The sequence below is a fragment of the Lipotes vexillifer genome, unplaced genomic scaffold, assembly GCF_000442215.2.
Source record: "Lipotes vexillifer unplaced genomic scaffold, Lipotes_vexillifer_v1.1 scaffold260, whole genome shotgun sequence".
NCBI classification, from domain to species: domain Eukaryota; kingdom Metazoa; phylum Chordata; class Mammalia; order Artiodactyla; family Lipotidae; genus Lipotes; species Lipotes vexillifer.
Genome location: NW_006778123.1, coordinates 688,729 through 711,098, shown reverse-complemented (window position 1 = coordinate 711,098; position 22,370 = coordinate 688,729). Strand labels below are relative to the sequence as shown.

The window sequence follows — 22,370 nt, the reverse complement described above, 5'->3', positions numbered from 1 at the left end:
GTGGTATTTAACATGTTCCTCTGTTAATGTTAGTTTTCTGAAAGTTTATAGTCTTCCCTTGGTATACATGGGGGATTGGTTCCAGGACCTGCACGCATACCAAAATCCACGGACGCTCAGATCCCTTATATAAAATGGCATATTTGCATATAACCTATGCATATCCTCTTGTATACTTTAAATCATGTCAGATTACTTATAATACCTAATACAATGTAAATGCTATATAAATAGTTGCTTGAGCCTGGCAAATTGAACTGTCTTGGAACTTTCTGGAATTTTTTTCTGAATACTTTCAGTCAGTGGTTGGTTGGCTCTGGATGCAGAACCCATGAGTATGGAGGGACGACTGTACTTAGAGGCTTGATTGGTTTTAAATTTCATTATTTGATAAGACTAGTTTAGAGGTGGTATTTATTTACCTATTACATGGCGTTGGGAGGCACATAATACCTGCTTCTTTCTTTTTTTGTCGTAAGATTTGGGTGTTGTCAGCCTGATACATCCATTGTGAAATTTGCTGCCAGCTTTTAATAGTTTTAGTAGCCATTAATCTTTACCTACAGCCACTATTTTATGAAATGTAGTAAAAATAGTGATACCTCATTCTCTCCTTCATTTATTAGCTATAATTTTTTCATAAGGAGCTTTCCTCAACAAGCAGTTGGTTCATATACAAAAGGTAGGATAAACTATTGATTCTTGAACTTTTTCAGTGTTCAGAATGAATAAATTCCCTAGCATCCTCCAGAGGTTGGTCAGTGAGATTTTTTTACTAAGTCTCATTATGAACTAATGGATTTTAATACTTGTTTTACTCTAACTCAGTTCTTTTTTTTTTTTTTTTTTTTTTTTTTTTTAACATCTTTATTGGGGTATAATTGCTTTACAATGGTGTGTTAGTTTCTGCTTTATAACAGAGTGAGTCAGTTATACATATATATATGTTCCCATATCTCTTCCCTCTTTGTCTCCCTCTAACTCAGTTCTTTTTGGTGCCCAGATTGTCTCGTCTCTGGCCTGTGGAGGCTCCTTCAAGTTGAACCTGACATAATGAGGGTTTCTTTGCATTCAGGTACAATAGGAAGTCCCAAGCTCTTCTATTTCCTGCCCAGGCCTGGATTCAGCCATTTCTTTAAGGAGCCCTAGTTCTTTTTGTAAGAGCGTATAGTCAGCTGTTCATTGATACTTGTTTTGATCATGTTTCTAGGTCTTAACATTGGAAACAGCTAGGAAATGTTTGTATTGATATTTCCAATTAATTTTAGAGTTGAGGGATTATCATTTAATATCCTTAATCTCTTATTTTTTCTCTTACCTTGAAAATCATGGTTTCTATTAATGTCACCACTGACTTGTTTTATTCTACTCATATGATGGTTTCAGACTAACAGTACTAATATTGCAAACAATATGATTAGTGAAAAGTTGGTATGTTTTTTACTTTGTCCTTAGTAAATGGGTATAACCCCACTAATAATGTATAGTTAGTGTATTTTCAAGTCACTTGTAATGGTATTTCTCAGTAGTTAAACCACTTTTTTCATTTTGCTTTTGGTTTTTAGGGATTTCTCACATTTCGTAAATTCTGTTTTTATAATCAAGTGAAACATTAAACGATCCTATAGGTAAAACTTCAAAACAAGTACATTAAGAAAAAGTGTCCATCTTGGTTCCTTCTACCCTATTTCTTAACTTCTTTTTGTAGTAACTAAATGAGTTTTTGTTTATCCTTCTGTCTGTCTCGAAATATATGTATGTGTGATTACTTGTATACTCACAAATACATACTACACACACATATGTACATGTACATATTTCCACACACACTCATTAGGTAGAAAGCACACATAAATGCTGTTTGCATCTTGGTCTTTTTTTTAGTTAATGTCTCTCCATAGCAGATGTCATATTCCTTTTTACAGGAGAATAATATTCCATTATATAATTGTATCATACAGTAAGTAGTTTCCTATTATGAACATTGGATTATTTCTAGTCCTGCTGTTACAGATAGTGCACCTATAAATAGCCTTGTGTATGTGTCTTTTCCTGGGGTTTTATGTTACTTAATGTTTGGGATACATTCCTAGAAGTGGAATTCCTGGATCAAAAGGTAAATATATAGGCAATTTTGCTGTGTATTGCCAAATTCCCCTCTACAAGGAGACAGTACTACTTTGTATTCCCATCAGCAATGTAAGAATGCCTGTTTTCCCACAGCCTATGAACAAATTGTTATCAGGTGTCACAAAATGTTTTAAGCAGATCTGTGTTTTAGAATCTTTGGCAAAAGTATAATGGAGTCTAAGGTGTAATCCTAAAGACAGGGAGATGTGTTGGCCTTGACAGTAGTTTCAGAGAAATGCAGGCCTTCACTAAGGGTACAGTTCCATTAAAGAAGTGTTAACAGTATATATCATAAGGAGGACTTTGTAACTGGATGGAGGAATTGGGGATAACTCCAATTTCTGGGAGTGTGAAAATTTAGAGAATATTGAGCATCAGCAGATTATGGGATGGGGGAATTTCTTGAATTTGAGGTGCTCCTGAGACATATGTGTTAGAGACGTAGTTGGATATGTGAATCTGAAGAGAGAACTTTGGGTTAGAAAAGAGCTTCTGAGTCATCACTCTATGTGATGTTAAGATATGTGTAGATGAAGATGCCCAAGAAAAGAATAATAGTGATATTTGAGTCTGGGCATGTTCTTGACTTTGGTAAAAGTAGTTTTTGGGTCCCTTCTATATCTTTTTATACAGCAACTGACTTATCATCTCTGGGTAGCATTAGAAAAAGTATACTTCACTTTCATGACTTTTACACATTTACTGTATACATAAAGATGATGTATTCATATGTTCTATTTCTATAATTCTGAAATCATACTTAGTTTCAGGGAAAACAGCTTAAATTCCTTTGCTCTGATGTAGGCAATGATTTATTTTAACTCATCTCCAATAAACATGATTTTAAAAGTTTGTTACAAATATTTCCATTCATGGTATCTAATTTTGGCAATCATAGGTAAATGGAGAGCTTTTTACCAGTGAAATACACTTTTTCACTGTGTTAATCATACAGGAATATATGATAATGTCATGATGTAAAAATCACAATACAGCTGAGAAAAGGATCTCATCTAAAAGAATAGTTTTCTATCCTTTATGGCCTTAAGAATATTTAGTCAGGAAACAAATTCACAACTTTAGATTTAGAAAAGCCCTAAAATATCTAGTTACAAGTCTTCTCCATTTTAATTCTCAGAACAGCCATATGAGGTAGTTACCATTAGGTACGTTTTACACATGATAGATAGTCATGTAAACTAAACACGTGTAAAACAGCGAAGTTTAGTAACTTTCCCAAGGATACACGGTAGTAGGAAGCTAAAATGGAATTTAAACCCAGGCAGGTTGAAAATAGAACATATTTTGAGTGAAGAGACCAGTATGATAAAGGATTCAAAACCTTATGTAAGTTGAAGGAAATTCACTTGAAATGTTTTATACTTAGAAGATAGAGGAGGGCAGGGTGACAGACTTAGACTGTCAAGGATTAGGTCTTTCGTGGAGAGAGTATATAGATTGCTTCATGGCACTTAAGCTATGGAACTCATTCTGTGTTTATCTTTGGTCCAGTATCAAGTATATTCTCTTTCCTATGTCAGAGCTATGTGAAGACAGAATGGTTTTTCTTAGGGTTAAAGCTGGCCTCTCATCACTTACCATCTGAGCAGAGGTTGCATGGTTATTTGGGAGGCTTGTGGTAAAGGGGAATTATAGTACTGAAAGGGTAAATGGACCAGATCATTTCTGAGGCCGCTTGCTAATCCTGAGATTTCTCTTTCCCCAATTAACTAAAATTTGAAGAAACTTGATTAAAATTCTACCCAGGGTTAATATCCATTTATTATAAATGAGTTAGATATACTGTGAGGGTCCTAGGCCTGCATAGTACTTGTTTGATTTGGAAGAACCACGGCTAGCTGCTAAAGCTGCTTCCAACTTCAGGCCCACTTAAATTTTGAGTAGGCCACTCAGTTGGTTAAGCGTTAATGGTTTCTTCCCTTAGTTTTCTACATTGTTAATGCTGTCACAGAACCGTATGATATTTAACTATTCTTGTGTTTCTGCAGCACAGTAGCTTATCAAACTTGAGTATGCTTGAGAATTTCTGAGAAGATTTGTGAAAATAGATCACTGGGCCTCACTCCCGGCGTTTCTGAGTCAGATCAGAAGTGGAGCCTAAGAGTCTGCATTTATAGCATGTTCACAGATGGAACCACCGGTTTGAGAACCACTGCTATAGTAGTTTGGCCTTTCCCAGTAGATTGAGTTTTCCAAGAGCAGGAACCAAATATTACTCATTTCTTTTAGCAAGCAATACATAAAGGCAACAGATCTTAATTTTATAGAAACCATTGTGGACTGTTACATTGCTGTTTTGGGCCTATGGATACCAGATATTAGGCCAAAAAGTGAGGAACCTTGTAAAGCTTTAAGTTTGGGTCAGGTTTAGGTTTGTTAAGTTTACATTTAGAAATTCAAGTAAGATCAAGATTCTGCTAGATTTTTTTCACATGGTTCTACTTTCTGATACCTACAAAATTCCAGGATTTTTTGCTCTTGTTTTTTCATTTTGCCATTACTAGGCAGCTAGCTACATGTAAGAACTGAAATCTTATCTTTCTCTTTCTGGAAAAATGGAGGCCATTGAAAATGTACCAGGTTTATGGTCTTATTATGCATAAAGCAAATGGCAGAACTTGAACTGGTTCCAAGTTCAGGAGGAGGTTAGCATCTAGTCTTATTAAAGTAATTTTTTTTTAACCATTTTTTTAATCTTTTTTTTAAAAATTTTATTTATTTATTTATTTATGGCTGTGTTGGCTCTTCATTTCTGTGCGAGGGCTTTCTCTAGTTGCGGCAAGCGGGGGGCCATTCTTCATCGCGGTGCGCCGACCTCTCACTATCGCGGCCTCTCATTGCAGAGCACAGGCTCCAGACGTGCAGGCTCAGTAATTGTGGCTCACGGGGCTAGTTGCTCCGGGGCATGTGGGATCCTCCCAGACCAGGGCTTGAACCCGTGTCCCCTGCATTGGCAGGCAGATTCTCAACCACTGCGCCACCAGGGAAGCCCTAAAGTAATTTTTAAGCGTGGGTTAAGAAAATGTGGAAAAGAAGAACTTGGGTTTTTTATTTACCCTACTCTTTATTCCCTATCACCACCACCATCCCCAAGCTAGCAAAGAATGACTTACTAAGATTTTAGCAAGACTTGTTTATTCTGGCAGTTAAAATCAGGAATAAATATCATTTATTTTAAGTGCCATTAAGAATAATATGATTAGGTTTTTATACATGTTGCATATAATTTTAGTCTTCCTTGGTGATAATCATAAGCAGTGTTCTGTGATTCTTTTTTCTCTCTTCTCAGATATCCGGAAAGTGGTACTGTAGAAATAAATGTCAAGGATCTTCGACCACGAGCTAGAACCACTTTGAAATGGAACGAACTAAATGTCGGTGATGTGGTAATGGTTAATTACAATGTAGAAAGTCCTAGTAATAGAGGATTTTGGTTTGATGCAGAAATTACCACACTGAAGACGATCTCAAGGACCAAAAAAGAACTTCGTGTGACTGTTTTCTTAGGGTAAGATTCTCTTCACTGATGCCATTTAATTACTGAATTAAGGAGTGTAATTTTTAGGTATTAAGCACACGTTCTTTAGTTAAAAAAAAAAAAAAAAAAAAAAAGATGGAATCTATGAAAGATGGAAATTTCCATACTAGAGGAAAACATTTTAATAAATTCTTGAGAATTTTTTATTAAGAATGGCCCTTAAATCTCCATTGCTACTTTAAGGCTGGAGGTATTATTTGAAAGCACCTTGGAAATAATTGAATATCTTATTAGAGAAATTCTTGCCTACCACACAGGATTCTCCTAGGTTAAACCAATAATATACAAAAGCATTTCAATAGCTATGGTTGCTATGAGGATCTACGTTGATATAACACCAGTGAATGTCTACCTAGGCAGCTGTCTGCTGGACTTGCAAGGTAGCAAAAATTTTCTTTTATAGTAATTTAAGAACTTAAAGCAAGCTTAATGAAGAGAATTCAAAATGTAAAATGTCACCCAAGATTTCACATTACTCAGATATTTCCATTGTTAATTCTTTAAGAAATACTTTTAGATGTTTCCTTCAAGTGATAAAGTACTATGCATTGTTTCAAAGCTACCTTTTTACACTTGGGGAAATAGTAAACATCGTTTTGTGTTCAGTTCTTCTGAATGAAGTGTGCTGGATAAATAGTCACTAATTTACTTTTTTAAAAAGCCTGTTAAAAGTATTTCCAGTTCTTTATTACGATGTTTAAGTAAACAACTTTGTGTATATGTTTTTGTGCATTTCTTTTCTTTAGAATGAATTATTAGAAGTACATTTGTTGTGTTGAGCATTGGGGATCCTAGAAAGACCCTGACAGTTTTCTTTTACTTAAGGGAAGCAGCCAAACTAACATTCTTGTCAAGTTCTGGTTAACTGATTATATATATTATGTATTATATATATAATGGACATATATTATCATATCTGTTATAACATGGAGGTGACAAATCTAAGATCAAGCATCTGCTTATGATTAATAATATAAAGCAGGGGTTGGTAAACTATGGCCCACTGGCTACCTGTTTTATGAAAATAAAGTTTTGTTGGAACACAGTGATCCCCATTTATGTATTGGCCATGGCTGGTTTTTTGTGTGTGTGCTCAACAGCATTGTTGAGTGGTTGCACATGAGGCTTACAGAATCTTGAACTATTTACTCTCTGACCCTTCATGGAAAAAGTTTGCTGACTCCTAAGATAAAGAAAAAGAATATTGTGAGCTTATCTTATAGAAAACAGTTTCAGAAATTTGTACAAACACAAGTGTGATTCTATTGCCAGGCTAAGGATGTAACAGCAGAGTTCTAAGCAACTTGAAATTCTGATATGGATACATATCATGAAGGAAAGGAGAAAGCATCTACATAAATTAGTTATCTAGGGACTCTTATAATGTTCTTGAGTGTAGGAAGTGGAAAGAAGCATGTTTACACAATGGGAAGAGATAACAGTACTCATAACATTGAGCTAAAAAAGCTTGCTATTTAAAACATGTTTTCCTGAGTAATTCTGAGGTACAGTTAGAGTGGAGCACTCTGGCTTTAATTGAGTGGAAATAATAGATAGGCAAATATTGGCTCATGAGAAAACGATTATATGATGGCTATCCCAAAGTAAAACACACTGTCCTATAAAGGGTTATGTTTGCTGTCATTTAGGTTTTTACTAGACATGTTAGGGATACAAGAGTCAAAAAGGAGTCACTGTGGCTTGTGGATGGGAATTTTTTTTCATTGTTAGAAATCTTTTCCCTTCACTGGAAAGAATGGATAAATAACCAGAGGGAAAGTGTAAATATATTCTGCTGTTGATAGTTTGGGGCTGTTACAAGCAGTGCTGCCATGACGTTATACCTCTGTCCTGGTGCTTATGTGCGTTAGTTTCTGTAGGATGTGTCTTGTCTAGAAGTAGAATTGCTGGGTTGTAGAAGTTGTGCATCTTTAACTTTAATAGATAGGACCCCATATTTAAGTGGTTGTACCAGATTGCACTTCCACAGTAGTATGAGAGTTCCCATTGCTCTGCATTCTTAACCACACTTACTTTTGTCAGGCTTGAGTTTTTGCTAGTCAGGTGGGTATATAATAGTATTCCATTGTGGCTTTGATTTACATTTCCCTGACTATTAATGAGATTGAGAACCGTATGTTTATTGGCAATTTGGATATCTCTTGTAAGGATCCTGTTTCAAATATTGGTGTGTGTTGTTGTAGCTAATTAGGTAGTCTGTCTCATTGATTTTTAGGAGTTCTAGAGAACTCCTGGAGTAGAGACTTGACCATTTCAGTTATATGTGGAGAAAATGTCTACTCCAATTCTGTGGCTTATCTTTTTTCCCTATGTTTGAGTAGTAGTCGTAATTTTAAGGGGTTGAATTTCTCAAAAATTTTCCCTAATGCTTATACTTTCTGTGTCTTGCTTTAAGAAACCTACTGGGGGTTGGTCAGGGTTGGGGATAGGTGAGGGTGGTCAAAAGGTAAAAACTTCCAGTTACATATAAGTTCTAGTGATGTAATATGCAGCATGGCAACTATATATAGTTAACAATACTGTACTGTATATTTGAAAGCTGCTTAGAGAGTAGATCTTAAAAGTTTTCATCACAAGGGAAAAAAATATTGTAACTGTGAGGTGATGGATGTTAACTAAACTTTTTGTGGTAATCATTGTCAATATATACATATATCACATCATTATGTTGTGTACCTTGAACTTAAACAACGGTATGTCAATTATATCTCAATAAAACAGAGTGGGGTGGAGGGGAGAAACTTTACTCAGAAAACAAAGATAGTCTCCATTATTACCTTATAAAAGCTTAATATTTACCTTTTTTAGATCTTTAATCCACTTGAAGTAGGTCTTTTTGTACAGTGTGAGGTAAGAGTTAGACTTAATACATATGAATAATCATTTTTCCTGGTATCATTTATTGAAAAGCCCATTTTTCCCTCATCGATCTTCAATATCACCTCATAACATATCTTTTTTTTTTTTTCTTTTTGTGGTACGCGGACCTCTCACTGTTGTGGCCTCTCCCATTGTGGAGCACAGGCTCTGGACGTGCAGGCCCAGCAGCCATGGCTCACGGGCCCAGCCGCTCCGCGGCATGTGGGATCTTCCCAGACCGGGGCATGAACCCTTGTCCCCTGCATCGGCAGGTGGACTCTCAACCACTGTGCCACCAGGGAAGCCCCACATATCTTTATATTTGATGCATCCATCTGGTCTCTATTCTGTATCATTGGTCTGTTTTGAGTGTCCTTATATAAGTTCCATGCTTTCATAATATGACAGAGCAGGTCTTCTACCTTGTGCTTCAATAGTTCTCTGTTCTTAGCTCTGTGTACTTTCATTCGCGTTTTCCAGTCATTTTGGTAATTTCTACATAAAAACCACTGGGAATTTGATAGGTACTCCATTAAATCTAATCCATGGGTGTGATTTCTCTCCATTTACTTAGGTCTTTATTATGATTTTGTCATGTTTTTATTAGGTGGAACCATATGAAATGTTTTTATAGATTCAAAATATTTGAATGTTGGCCATTATATGGTTCAGCCTGATATAATTCTCTCCAGAGGTCTGGTCTTATGTGTCTCTTATCCTTATTTAACCTCAGATACCACTTGTTATTATAAATTCTTTTTAAATTTCATTTTTCTCTTTGTTACTGTAAGTAACCTTTGATTTTGGATCCATTAGCCTTGCTAGAGTTAATAATTTTAATTCACATGTAGATTGTTTCAGGATTTTTATAATTGTAATCTGTGAATTATGACATTTTTGTGTTGTAGTTTTCCTTTGATTGCTAACTTTTGTCTTCATTCACCAGTTGCCTGTTAGTACATTGCTGAAAGGAGGTGGTGAGAGCAGGCATCTTTTTTTTCTCCTGGTATCTCTTTGAAAGTTTTACCAATAATTATAACGTTTGACGGGTATTTTGTAGGTATGCTTTCCTGGATTTGGTTTGACAATATTTTGTATAGGATTTTTGCATTTAGGTTAATGAGTGAAATTTGTATATTAATTTACCTATCTTAGCTATCCTTTCCAAATTACGTTGGTTTTATAAAATTATCGTGTGCTATAATATTTTTCTATTTTATGGTAGAGTTTTGTGTCCTTTGCTTGAATATTAAAACTTCTCAGTAAAGTCCTTTGGGGCTTGAGTTTTCTTTGTGGGAAGGTTTTTTGATTTCTGTAATGATTATAGAACTATTCAGATTTTCTATTCTTGAAATAGGATTTAATTTTCTAGGAACCTATTTTAATTTTAGTTTATTGTCATAAGTTTGGATAGCCTCATCTTTTAACGTGTATAGTCTTTGTTAATGTTGTTCCCTTTTTCATTCCTGAATTTAGTTTGTGATTTAATCTCACCAAAGGTTTATCAGTTTTACTATACATTTACAAAGAACTAACCTTCATCTTTGATACTCTCTATTGTATTGAAAGTGCAATGGAAGAAGCAAATAGAGGACATGATTTTTAATCTGCCTTGGAGATTTGATAAGGGAGCTGGGACTTAAAGTTCATGCTTGTTCCTAATTTTTAGTTTTTGAGTAGCAAAAAGTGAATATGCTTAAACTGTCTAATTCTAGTTAACAAATTCTTTTTTTTTTTTTTTTGCTGCACACGGGTCTCTCACTGCTGTGGCCTCTCCCGTTGCAGAGCACAGGCTCCGGACGTGTAGGCCCAGCAGCCATGGCCCACGGGCCCAGCCGCTCCGCGGCATGCAGGATCCTCCCAGACCGGGGCACGAACCCATGTCCCCTGCCATCGGCAGGTGGACTCCCAACCACTGTGCCACCAGGGAAGCCCCACAAATTCTTTTTGATTAACAACGTTGTGTTAGTTTCAGGTGTACAGCAAAGTGATTCATTTAAACATATACAAGTATCTATTCTCTTTCAAATTCTTTTCCCATTTAGGTTATTGCAGATTATTGAGCAGAGTGCCCTATGCTATATAGTAGGTCCTTGCTGGTTATCTTTTAAATATAGCAGCATGTACATGTCAATCCCAAACTCCCAATCTATCCCTCCCTCCACCCTTCCCCCCTGGGAAGTTCATTCTCTAAGTCTGTGAGTCTATTTCTGTTTTGTAAATAAGTTCATTTGTATCATTTTTTTTAGATTCCACATATAAGTGATATCATTTGATATTTGTCTTACTTCACTTAGTATGATCATCTCCAGGTCCATCCATGTTACTGCAAATGGCATTATTTCATTCTTTTTAATGGCTGAGTAATATTCCATTGTATATATGTACCACATCTTCTTTATCCACTCCTCTGTCAATGGACATTTAGGTTGCTTCCATGTTTTGGCTATTGTAAACAGCACTGTAAGGAACATTGGGGTGCATGTATCCTTTTGGACCATGGTTTTCTCCAGATATGTGTCCAGGAGTGGGATTGCTGGATCATATGGTAGCTCTATTTTCAGTTTTTTAAGGAACCTCCATACTGTTCTCCATAGTGGCTGTACCAATTTACATTCCCACCAACAGTGTAGGGTACTCCACACCCTCTCCAGCATTTATTGTTTGTAAAGTTTTTGATGTTGGCCATTCTGACTGGTATGAGGTGATACCTCATTGTAGTTTTGATTTGCATTTCTCTAATAATTAGCAATATTGAGCATCTTTTCATGTGCCTCTTGGCCATCTGTATGTCTTTGGAGAAATGTTTGTTCAGTTCTTCTGCCCATTTTTTGATTGGGTTGTTTGTTTTTTGATATTGAGCTGCATGAGCTGTTTGTAAATTTTGTAGAGTAATCCCTTGGCCGTCACATTGTTTGCAAATATTTTCTCCCATTCTGGTCGTTGTCTTTTCATTTTGTTTATGGTTTCTTGGCTGTGCAAAAGCTTTTGAGTTTAGTTAGGTCCCATTTGTTTATTTTTGCTTTTATTTCCATTACTCTAGGAGACGGATTGAAAAAGATCTTGCTGCAATTTATGACAAAGAGTGTTCTGCCTATGTTTTCCTCGAGTTTTATAGTATCTGGTCTTACACTTAGGTCTTTAATCCATTTTGTGTTTATTTTTGTGTATTGTGTTAAAGAATGTTCTAATTTCATGTTTTTACATGTAGCTGACCAGTTTTCCCAGCACCATTTACTGAAGAGACTGTCTTTTCTCCATTGTATGTTCTTGCCCCCTTTGTCATAGATTAATTGACCGTAGGTGCATGGGTTTGTTTCTGGGCTTTCTATCCTGTTCCATTGTTCTATATTTCTGTTTTTGTGCCAATACCATTACTGTTTTGATGACTATAGCTTTGCAGTGTAGTCTGAAGTCAGGGAGCCTGATTCCTCCAGCTCCGTTTTTCTTTCTCAAGATTGCTTTGGCTATTCGGGGTTTTTTGTATCTCCATACAAATTTTAAGATTTTTTTGTTCTAGTTCTGTGGAAATGCCATTGGTAATTTGATAGAGATTGCATTGAATCTGTAGATTGCCTTGGGTAGTATAGTCATTTTGACAATATTGATTCTTCCAATCCAAGAACATGGTATATCTCTCCATCTGTTTGTCATCTTCTATTTCTTTCATCAGCATCTTACAGTTTTTGGAGTACAGGTCTTTTGCCTCCTTAGGTAGGTTTATTCCTAGGTATTTTATTCTTTTTGATGTGATGGTAAATGGGATTGTGTCTTGAATTTCTCTTTCTGATCTTTTGTTGTTAGTGTATAGAAATGCAACAGATGTCTGTATATTAATTTTGTAGGCTGCAACTTTACCAAATTCATTGATGAGCTCTAGTCATTTTCTTGTAGCACCTTTAGGATTTTCTGTGTATAGTATCATGTCATCTGCAGACAGTGACAGTTTTACTTCTTTTCCAATTTGGATTCCTTTTCTTTTCTGATTGTCGTGGCTAGGACTTCCAGAACTATGTTGATTAAAAGTGGTGAAAGTGGGCATCCTTGTCTCATTCCTGATCTTAGAGGAAATGCTTTCAGCTTTTCACTGAGTACTATGTTAGCTGTAGGTTTGTCATAAATGGGTTTATTATGTTGAGGTATATTCCCTCTGTGCCCACTTTCTGGAGAGTTTTTATCATAAATGTGTGTTGGATTTTGTCAAAAGCTTTTTCTGCATCTATTGAGATGATCATATGGTTTTTATTCAATTTGTTAATGTGTATCACATTGATTGATTTGCAGATACTGAAAAATCCTTGCATCCTTGGGATAAATCCCACTTGATCATGGCGTATACTAGACATTTACAAAAAAACTAACGTTCAGCTTTGATCCTCTCTGTTGTATTGAAGATGCAAAGGAAGAAACAGAGGACATGATTTGTAATCTGCCTTGGAGATTTGATAAGGGAACTTGGAGTTAAAGTTCATGCTTGTATCTAATTTTTAATTTGTGAGTACCAAAAAGTGAATATGCTTAAACTATCTAATTCTAGTTAACAAAATTCTGTTTTTAACTTGCCATTTTCTGTTTCTATTTTAGCTTTGAAGAAAATTCAAAACAGAAGTCTAGGGTTTAAATCAGTTTTTCAAAACTTTGGTCACTTACTCTTGTATATTTAATACTGTATGAAATTCTACTAGATTAGATATTCCTAAGTAGAATTTGAATCCTATAGAAAAAAAAACTTTTAACCTTACTAAAACTATGGATGTACTTAGTGTATTTTGTGTCATTTTTTTAGGGTTTTATTTACTAAATTTTATCCATGCTTGTTTATCATGCCATCTCTAGTGATCTGATTCTTACAGACTATGAACTTGATGTCCATATCAAGGTATAAATCAAAGCTCACTGTATTCCAACCATATTGGCCTCCTTGTGTTGCTTAATCATGTAAACATGCTCCTGTTTCAGAGCTTTTGTACATGCTGTTTCCTCTGACTGGTCTGCTCCACACAGATATTCATTTGGCTTACTTTGTCTTTTGTTTTATTTCTTTATTCAAATATCACTTCGAAAGACAACTTTCTTGATTACACTATGTAAAACCATACAGACAGACAGATACCAGGCATAGATGTGTGTATATATGATTGAATTCTCCCTTAGTCTAATTTATTTTTCTTTATGATACTGATTATCACCTGACATTTATTATTTTCTCTTGCCCTACTTGTATTAGTTTCTTGTTATTGCTATAACAAATTACCACAGGCTTAGTGGCTTAAATAATAGAACTTACTGTTTTACAGTTCTGTAGGTCAGAAGTCTTATGAGTTTCACTGGGCTAAAAGCAGTGTCGGCAGGGATGTGTTCCTTTTTGGAGACTGAAGGAAAATTGACTTCCTTGCCTTTTTCAGATTTTAGGGGCCTCCCAATTCCTTGGCCTGTGGGCTGCTTCTCCATGTTTAAAGCCAACAAAATTGTATCTTTGACTGTTCATTTGTAGTCACATCTTCATCAGGCTCCTTCTTCCCTTTTCTACTTTTCAAGGCCCCCTGTGATTACATTGGGCCTATCCAGATAATCCTATTTAAAGGTTATTAACAAAGTCCCTTTTGCCATATAAGGTAACATATTCACAGGTTCCTGGGCTTAGGACATAGATGTCTTTGGGGCCTATTATTCTGCCAAGCATACCACTGGAATGTTAATGCTTTGATTTTGTTGTTGTTGTTTGCTCCTGTGTGTCAGGCCCTGTTCTAAGCACTAGTTAAAATAAATGTTCAGTAAATACAATACTTCATAGAATCTGAAATTAACGGTTTTCCATATTTTAACATCTGAAATTATGATGTATCTTAAAATTGCTATTGGACTGACTAAAGTTGGGTTCTTTCAGATATTTGAGTTTACTTCTGCTAGTCACCTTGGAGTGTCGTCTAACTTGAAGTTAAATTTCCTGCTTGAGCTTTTTTAAACCACACAGGTAGTATGAATTCATATCTGCAGACCACAAGGTATGCCTGTGGTTCAACTCTCAGGGGATACTTTTTCTCCTTATACCCAGGGGTAATATTGAAACACAGGCATCTTTATTTTCTGTATCTGCAAGGTGGTTTATTTGCCAGTTTTCTTTAACATGAGAGAAGCCATTTGTTGTCCTAGCTTTGAGGGTCCTTCTTAGACTGCTCACCTCAGGCAGGCTTTTTTCTTGCTTGAGGTTTCATAAAATACTATATCTTATAGTTGTTAGCTTTCATTTGGTGTCCCAACTTTATTTGAGGGTTCTTCTTATACTGACCCATTGCAGGCCAGCTTCTTTTTTGGTAGTATATAAAATAGTGCATTTTTACAATTGTTCGTTTATTAGATTTCAGTGAAATAGGGTGTTTCCTGAAGGAATGAATTGACTACCTGTTTTGGTTGTGATCTGTGCCTTCATTAGTTTAGTCAAGAGGAAATGGATATAGTAAGCCTTCAACTTAAAATGATAAATGACTGGAAAAGTGATTTTAGTTTTAAGCTGTCTGATTTTGTGACTTTATTGAAGCCCATAGAAGGTTTCTCTTTCCAGGTAGGGTGAAATAGCTGGTCGCAGATCAGCATTCTTACCTAGAACAACTAGAATAGCCAGATCAAGTACAGTTGTCATCTGAAAGACAGCAGAGAGGTAAGGAGAACTACCAGGGGTATGACTCTGGAAAGGGAAGAACCTTAGAAAGCAGTTAGCTTTTTTTTTTTTAATTTATTTTATTCATTTATTTATTTATCTATCTATCTGTTTATTTATGGCTGCATTGGGTCTTTGTTGCTGAGCGCGGGCCTTCTCTAGCTGCAGCGAGCAGGGGCCACTCTTCATTGCAGTGCGTAGGCTTCTCATTGCGGTAGCCTCTCTCGTTGCAGAGCCGCAGGCTCTTGGTGCTCGGCCTGCAGTAGATGTGGCGTGTGGGCTTCAGTAGTTGTGGCGTGCGGGCTCTAGAGCACAGGCTCAGTAGTTGTGGTGCACGGGCTTAGTTGCTCCACAGCATGTGGGATCTTGCCAGACCAGGGCTCAAACCCTTGTCTCCTGCATTGGCAGGTGGATTCTTAACCACTGTGCCACCAGGGAAGACTGACAGTTAGCTTTTGTAGTTGCTTTTTACCCTGGGGACTATGCTAATTATGGATACAGGGCAAACCTCACTGAACAACTGGCGGCAGTGTGGGGACAAGAAATCAGAGCTGTTGGCAGATATGTGGGATGCCTCAAGCATATGACCTGTGTTCTCTTAGGACTTTTGCCAAATACTGGGTTTTCCTAGGCAGGAGAATAAAAACATAAGTAAAAAACAAAGTGGAGTTTTTAGCAGTCTTAGAAGGCAAACATGAATTTGGGGATCCCTGGTGGAGTGGTCCCACAGAATATACAACAGGCTCTTAGTTGAAAACTGTAGATGGTTAAGGCAGACAGATAGACTAAATCTTACCAAAGCTGAAAAACCAGCCTTGCCTCAGCAGAGTTGCTAATTAAAATGTTAAACCACTGTAGTATCTCTCCAGCAGAAGGAAGATTGGACCTTCTTAATGGTAAGATAATGTCTGAAGCCTCTAATGTGTTTTTTTTTAATGCTTTTCTTTCTTTTTTTAAATTTATTTATTTTATTCTTTTATTTTTGGCTGCATTGGGTCTTCGTTGCTGTGCCCGGGCTTTCTCTAGTTGCGGAGAGCGGGGGCTACTCTTCGTTGTGGTGCGCAGGTTTCTCATTGTGGTGGCTTCTCTTGTTGTGGAGCATGGGCTCTAGAGCGCAGCCTCAGTAATTGTGGCACACGGGCTCAGTAGTTGTGGCTCACGGGCTCTAGAGCACAGGCTCAGTAGTTGTGGCACACGGGCTTAGTTGCTCCGTGGCATGTGGGATCTTCCCAGACCAGGGCTCGAACCCATGTCCCCTGCATTGGCACGTGGATTCTTAACCAGTGTGCCATCAGGGAAGCCCGCCTCTAATGTTTTACATATACTATCTACCATGGAATCAAAAATACTGTGCTACCAAAAGACAGGGCTACATAATCAAAAACCAGAAGAAGATAAACCAATAACAGAAATGGAGTCATAAGTGATCTTGATCAAGTTATCAGGCAGGAACTTTAAAGTAATTATAATTAATATGCTTAAGAAAATAGTTGAAAAGATAGAGAATTTCAACTGAGAATTAGAATCTATAAAATAATCATATGGAGAATAAGAAGTGAAAAATACAGTTTCTACAACTAAGAGTTCCTTCGGTTGGTTTATCAGCAGATAAGACACAGCAGAATATAGGATAAACTCAAAGGCAAGTCAGTGAAAAATATCCAACTAAAACATTGAAAATATAATGGAAAATAATACAGAAAAGACTGTTATATATGTGGGATTTTGTGAAGAGGTGTGTTTACATCTTTTTGTAGTTCCCCAAAAGAGAGTAGGGTGAAAACTATTTGAAAATGTAATAGCTAGAATTTTCCAAAACTGATAAAAGACGTCAGTCGAAGATTGAAGTTTTGTAGTTCCTAAGCAGGATAAATAAAAAGAAAACAGTGGCATATTGCAATAAGGCTGCTGAAAACTACAGGTAGAATCAAAGGGAAGACGGCTGAGTTTTAACCAGGAGTAGTGTAAGCTAGAAGACAGTGGAATGGCTTCTGAAAACACTGACTTTAAAAGTTCTCAACTTAGAAATACATTTTTAATGAAAATATACTACAAAAATGAAACCAAAATAAAGACGTCAGACCACACCTGAGACAATACCAACAGACCTGCACTAAAAGAAATACTAAAGGGAGTTCTTTAAGCAGAAGGAAGATGATCTCAGATAGAAATAAGGAAATACAGGAAATAATTATGAACAGAGGAAGGGTAACTATGTGAGTACAAATAGACTACTGAAAAAATAAGTTTAAAATATGTGTAGAATAAAATCATGATAACCATGTGAAAGATGGGATGGGAAAGGTGGGATTAGTAAATGAAGCTTTGAGATTCTGACGTGATCAGGAAAGTACTGAAAGTAAAACGTAAAGCAGATTGATTTTTCAGGTTTGCAGGAATGCAGGTTGCATTCTCTAAGAACCACTAAAAATTAATAAAATATTGGCAAATTAAGAGTGGAAATAGAATAATACAAAAGAAGGCAATCAAGAAGAGTAAGACAAAAAGGTAGATAAAATAGAAGACATGGTAAAATGGTAGCAACAAATATATCATCAATTATATTAACTATATATGAACTAAATATTATAAAGACAAAGATCAACAGACTAGATTAAAATAAAAACAAAACTCTTAGGCTGCTTATAAGAAAATCTCCTTAAATATGAAATCACAGAAGTTGAAAATATAAGGATGGATGGGATTCTAGGAAGATGGCAGCAGCATAGATTTTAATCTTCCTAGATATCCTTATAAAAACAAATAGAACGAAAAGATCTAATCGAAAAATTAAGGGCAGTATCTACAAACATTTAGGGTGATGTGGTATCTCCCACAAACACCAAGATAGTTGCTGAGATAAAACAACTGAAAGCTACAAGCCCTGTGCAGTATCGGTAACTATACAAGAGGAAGAAGACGGTAACAGGATATATGATTGACCCAAGAACTCCAAAATAATAAGTTACCTCAGCAAGCTATCTCACCTGAGAGTAGTAGCTATGGTGGCCATCTTTTAAGATGACCCCCAATAATTCCTGCTTCCTGGTACTCAGCACCTTGCATAGTTCCCTCCCACATTTTATTAGGGTTGCTCTTTGTGACCAGTAGAATATGGCAGAAGTGATGGTGTACCACTTCTGGGATTGGGTTATGAAAACATGGAAGCTTCCATTTTGGGCTCTCTCAGATCACTTCCTCTGGTGGAAGCCAGCTGTTATGTTGTGAGAATTCAGACAGCCCATTGGTCTTCCCCCAGTTGAGCCTTTAGATGAGACTGTAGGTCTGGTCAACAGCTTGACTGAAACCTCAAGAAAGATCATGAGCCAGAACTACCCAGCTAAGCTGCTTCCAAATTGCTGATCCACAGAAACTGAGGTAATTTTTGTTTTAAACTGCTAGTTTTGTGGTGACTTGTTATGTAATAATAGTTAACTAATACAGCAGCTGAAGCCAGAAATGGGTATGCACCCCAGTTTGGATGAGTATACGCAGTTTGCAGTAAGGTCTGAAGAGATTAGAGCCCTATGAACTCTCAAAATTAGTCAGCTAAAGTTCCATTCCAGGACAAAGTCCCATATTGAGAATAAACTACTAGGAATGCAGTCCAAATTGAGTAGGACAGGAACAGTAAAGACAAAGGAAAAAAGGGTCCGATTAAAAATAGGGCAGGGGAATAGAGCCAGGAGATACCAAAAGGAAGTTTCTATAGTGTCATTTTTTAAATTAATTTTTGAGGCAAAATTTACTTAAAGCAATATGTACCATATAAAGCCACCACTGTAATCAAGATATAGAACCTTTTCATTACCCCCCACCAAAAGTCCCTGTGGGCTCCATCAGAGTCACAATTACTACCACAACCCTCAACCTTGGCCTCAAACTACTGATCTGCTTTCTATCAGATTAGATTTTAGCTGCCGTAGTTTTGAATGCTTCTCCAAAAAGCAACAACAAAACTCAGTTATGTGGAGCTCTGTGGCTGTAATCTAGCAAACCTAATTGAAGTTATACCCTCTAAAGGGTCAAGAAAATTTTATAAAAACAAGCAAAAGAAAAGCATTGATGTCAAATCCATACAAAATTAGAAGAAAAAGAAAAAATAAGGAACCAGGATAACACCCTTGCAAGGAAAACATCCCAGAAAGACATCCATGAGTCAAGAAAAGGTAAGCCAAGAATTTTAAGTCTAGCCAAACTGGCCTTCAGTATAAAGGCTGGAGACAAGCTGTCATTAACTTGTAAGAACTAGGGGAGGAATTGTTCTCATGAACCCTTCCTGGGAAGTCTTGTAGAGAACTAGTTTTAGACCATCAGGATGACTGTAGGCAATTTGACGTAGAGTAGTGGTAAACAATAAAAATATCTCTGCATCTAGAACTGGGACTAGAGGGAGGTACATAAAGGAGAAAGTGTAGTATGTAATGGTTTTATGGTCTGACACTGTAGATATAACTGTAAGACATGGCAGAAATACACAAAGAAATTTTAAAGTATTTTCTGTAGTCATAATGACAACTGGTGAAAATGTCATATGTAATGTGGGGTAAAGCAAAGAAGTACTGGTAGCGTTCTAATTTAGGCATCCCTGGTGTCTTTGAGAACTAGGATTTTCTGATTGTGGGGGAAAGGAGAAAGAAGTAATTGCTTTGTCAAAAGCAGACTTATCCTTTAGTGCTGAATTTGAACAGAAAGTGTTTGCATGAACTCATGAGGTATCTTGTACATGTATTAATGTGTATGTCTAAATTTTGTAGCTTGGTCTAGAAATAGTGATCAATCCAGTTTTAGAAAGCTTTTCTAGTGCCTAAATTGTGGTCTTAAAATAACCATTTCCACCTAAAAGAAACTAGGCTTCCTTGGAGATAAGACTACAGGCTGGGGGGGCGGTCGGGGGTCGGAAGCTGGGGCGAATTGAGAGTAGCATCTACATATATACTCTACCGAATGTAAAATAGGTAGCTAGTGGAAAGCAGCAGCATAGCACAGGGAAATCAGCTCGGTGCTTTGCGATGACCTAGAGAGGTGGGATAGGGAGGGTGGGAGGGAGGGGATATGGGGACATATGTATGCATATGGCTGATTCACTTTGAAACTAACACAGTATTGTAAAGCAATTACACTTCAATAAAGATCTATTAAAATAAAGACTACAGGGTGGGGGCAGAAAATGTACAAGATGAACTGAGAACAAAAGTCTTGTCTTGCACATAACAAGGAAGCCCACAAAGACTGCGAAATTCTTGTCAGAAAGATTTGAGAATCAACTGGAATATCCCATTGGCCAAAGATGAGACGATTTGAACATCAATAAGGAAAATATCTAGTGTGGATTGAAACACCTCAAATACGTGAACTCCTAGTTACATAGAAACTCATTAGTCACCTACATAGAATGTTTGAGAACTATGTTTTTTAAACTGCTAAAGAAAGCATTTCATCTATATTTGTTATATGAGCTATACCACTGAGTCACCAAGTAATTGATGAGCTCAGGTTTCTCTTTATGGAATTATTCCAGCAAATAAGTAAAAAAGGAATGAAAGAACTAGAATATCAATATTTTCCAATCCCCAGTGAATTAATCTAGGCATTGAGCATCTATGGCTGCTGTAGGAAAAGACAACTAAATAATTAGGTGCTTACTGATGAAAATAGACCTATAGACAGTTTTACCCAAAAAATGAACCTGGATTTGAGTAAACATTTAGAGCAAGGGTCAGCAGTTTTGTTCTGTAAAGGGGCAGATAGTGAATAGTTTAACCTTTGGCTGCCAGATGGTCTCTGTCGCAATTCAACTCTGCTGTTGTAGCGTGAAACCAGCCATGGAGAATACATAAACCAATAGGCATAGGTGTGTTCCAGTAACACTTTATTGTTAAAAACAGGCATCAGACCAAGGGTTTTCAGCCTTTACTCCAGATCCAACTACTGATTTACTGGAAATATAAATGACAGAAAAAACTAAAGTACACTTTGGGAATGCAGGTATCAAAATCGAGACCATGGGAAACTTTATAGGACAAATGGTGGGGCTTCTTCAACAAATTATAAGGAAAAATATTGGGAATTTAGTTTTTGAAACACAAAACTATATCATGTACTTAGGCAGACAGGTGAGAAGACTGAAGAAAGTTAAGGTAAATATAACTCGTGGGAGGGAGTGAAGAGGTTGTGACTGGGAGGGAGGACATGAAGTGCTGAGGTAGTTGACAGTCCTATCTCTTGTCATGGTTGATTACAAGGATGTGTACCTTATAACTGGCTAAACCATACATTTATCTATAAACTTTCTGCATTTGACATTAAAAGTTTTAAAAGGTGAAATGATTGAAAAAGTCACCAAGCAAATGGTAATCAAAAAAACCAAAGGTACACTTCTGATACAAAATGCATTACTAGAGACACAAAGACATTTCATAAGATTCAAGGATCTGTAATCTGTATGTACCCAATAATATATCTTCAAAAATACAAAGCAAAAATTGATAGATTAAAAGGAGAATTATACAAATCCATAGTCACAGCAAGGAACTTTGAAGAAGTATATGCAAACAGCTATAAATGTGGCTATGAAAAATATGGCTTAGTATTTGAAAGACTTTTCTTTGTAATAAGAGGTCATCTGTTTACCCAGAAACTTACCATATTTATTGGAAATATGTTTAAATCTTTCATTTTAATTAGGAGTATCATTTTACCTAGTCTTTAAGTTAAATTAAATTTACAAGATAGCTATCTTCTCACCAGATGATCTGAGTCTTGAATTTTTTTTCCTGATATTAAAAGTGACACTTCAAATATTAATCATTGGACTTTTCCCACTGCTGGAAGCAATAACTCAGTGATTAGAATAGCTGCAAGCCCCATTTGTAAATAGGTAGTGTTTAGCGAGTTTCCAAACTGACTTTTAATTACTATTTGTATGTGATTTAGATTTTGCTGGCAGAGGTTAACCTTTCTTCCTTTTTTAAACAGGGGTTCTGAAGGAAAATTAAATGACTGTCAGATAAGATTCATAAATGAAATCTTCAAGATCGAGAAACCTGGAGCCCATCCTCTTTCATTGGCAGATGGAAAGTTTTTAAGTATGGATTTTTCTTATGGGCTGAGACTGCATTTATTGTTCATGATTGCCATTTT

The 22,370-nt window shown here is 36.4% G+C and overlaps 1 protein-coding gene across 1 annotated transcript in view; it reads left to right on the top strand.

The window, feature by feature from the left end:
- UHRF2 (ubiquitin like with PHD and ring finger domains 2) overlaps nt 1-22,370 on the top strand; it is a 76,129-nt gene that overhangs the window by 28,676 nt on the left and 25,083 nt on the right. Inside the window, exons 4-5 of the mRNA XM_007451458.1 lie at nt 5,441-5,659; nt 22,206-22,315. Coding sequence (XP_007451520.1) covers nt 5,441-5,659; nt 22,206-22,315 — 329 coding nt within the window. The remainder of the gene's footprint in view (nt 1-5,440; nt 5,660-22,205; nt 22,316-22,370) is intronic.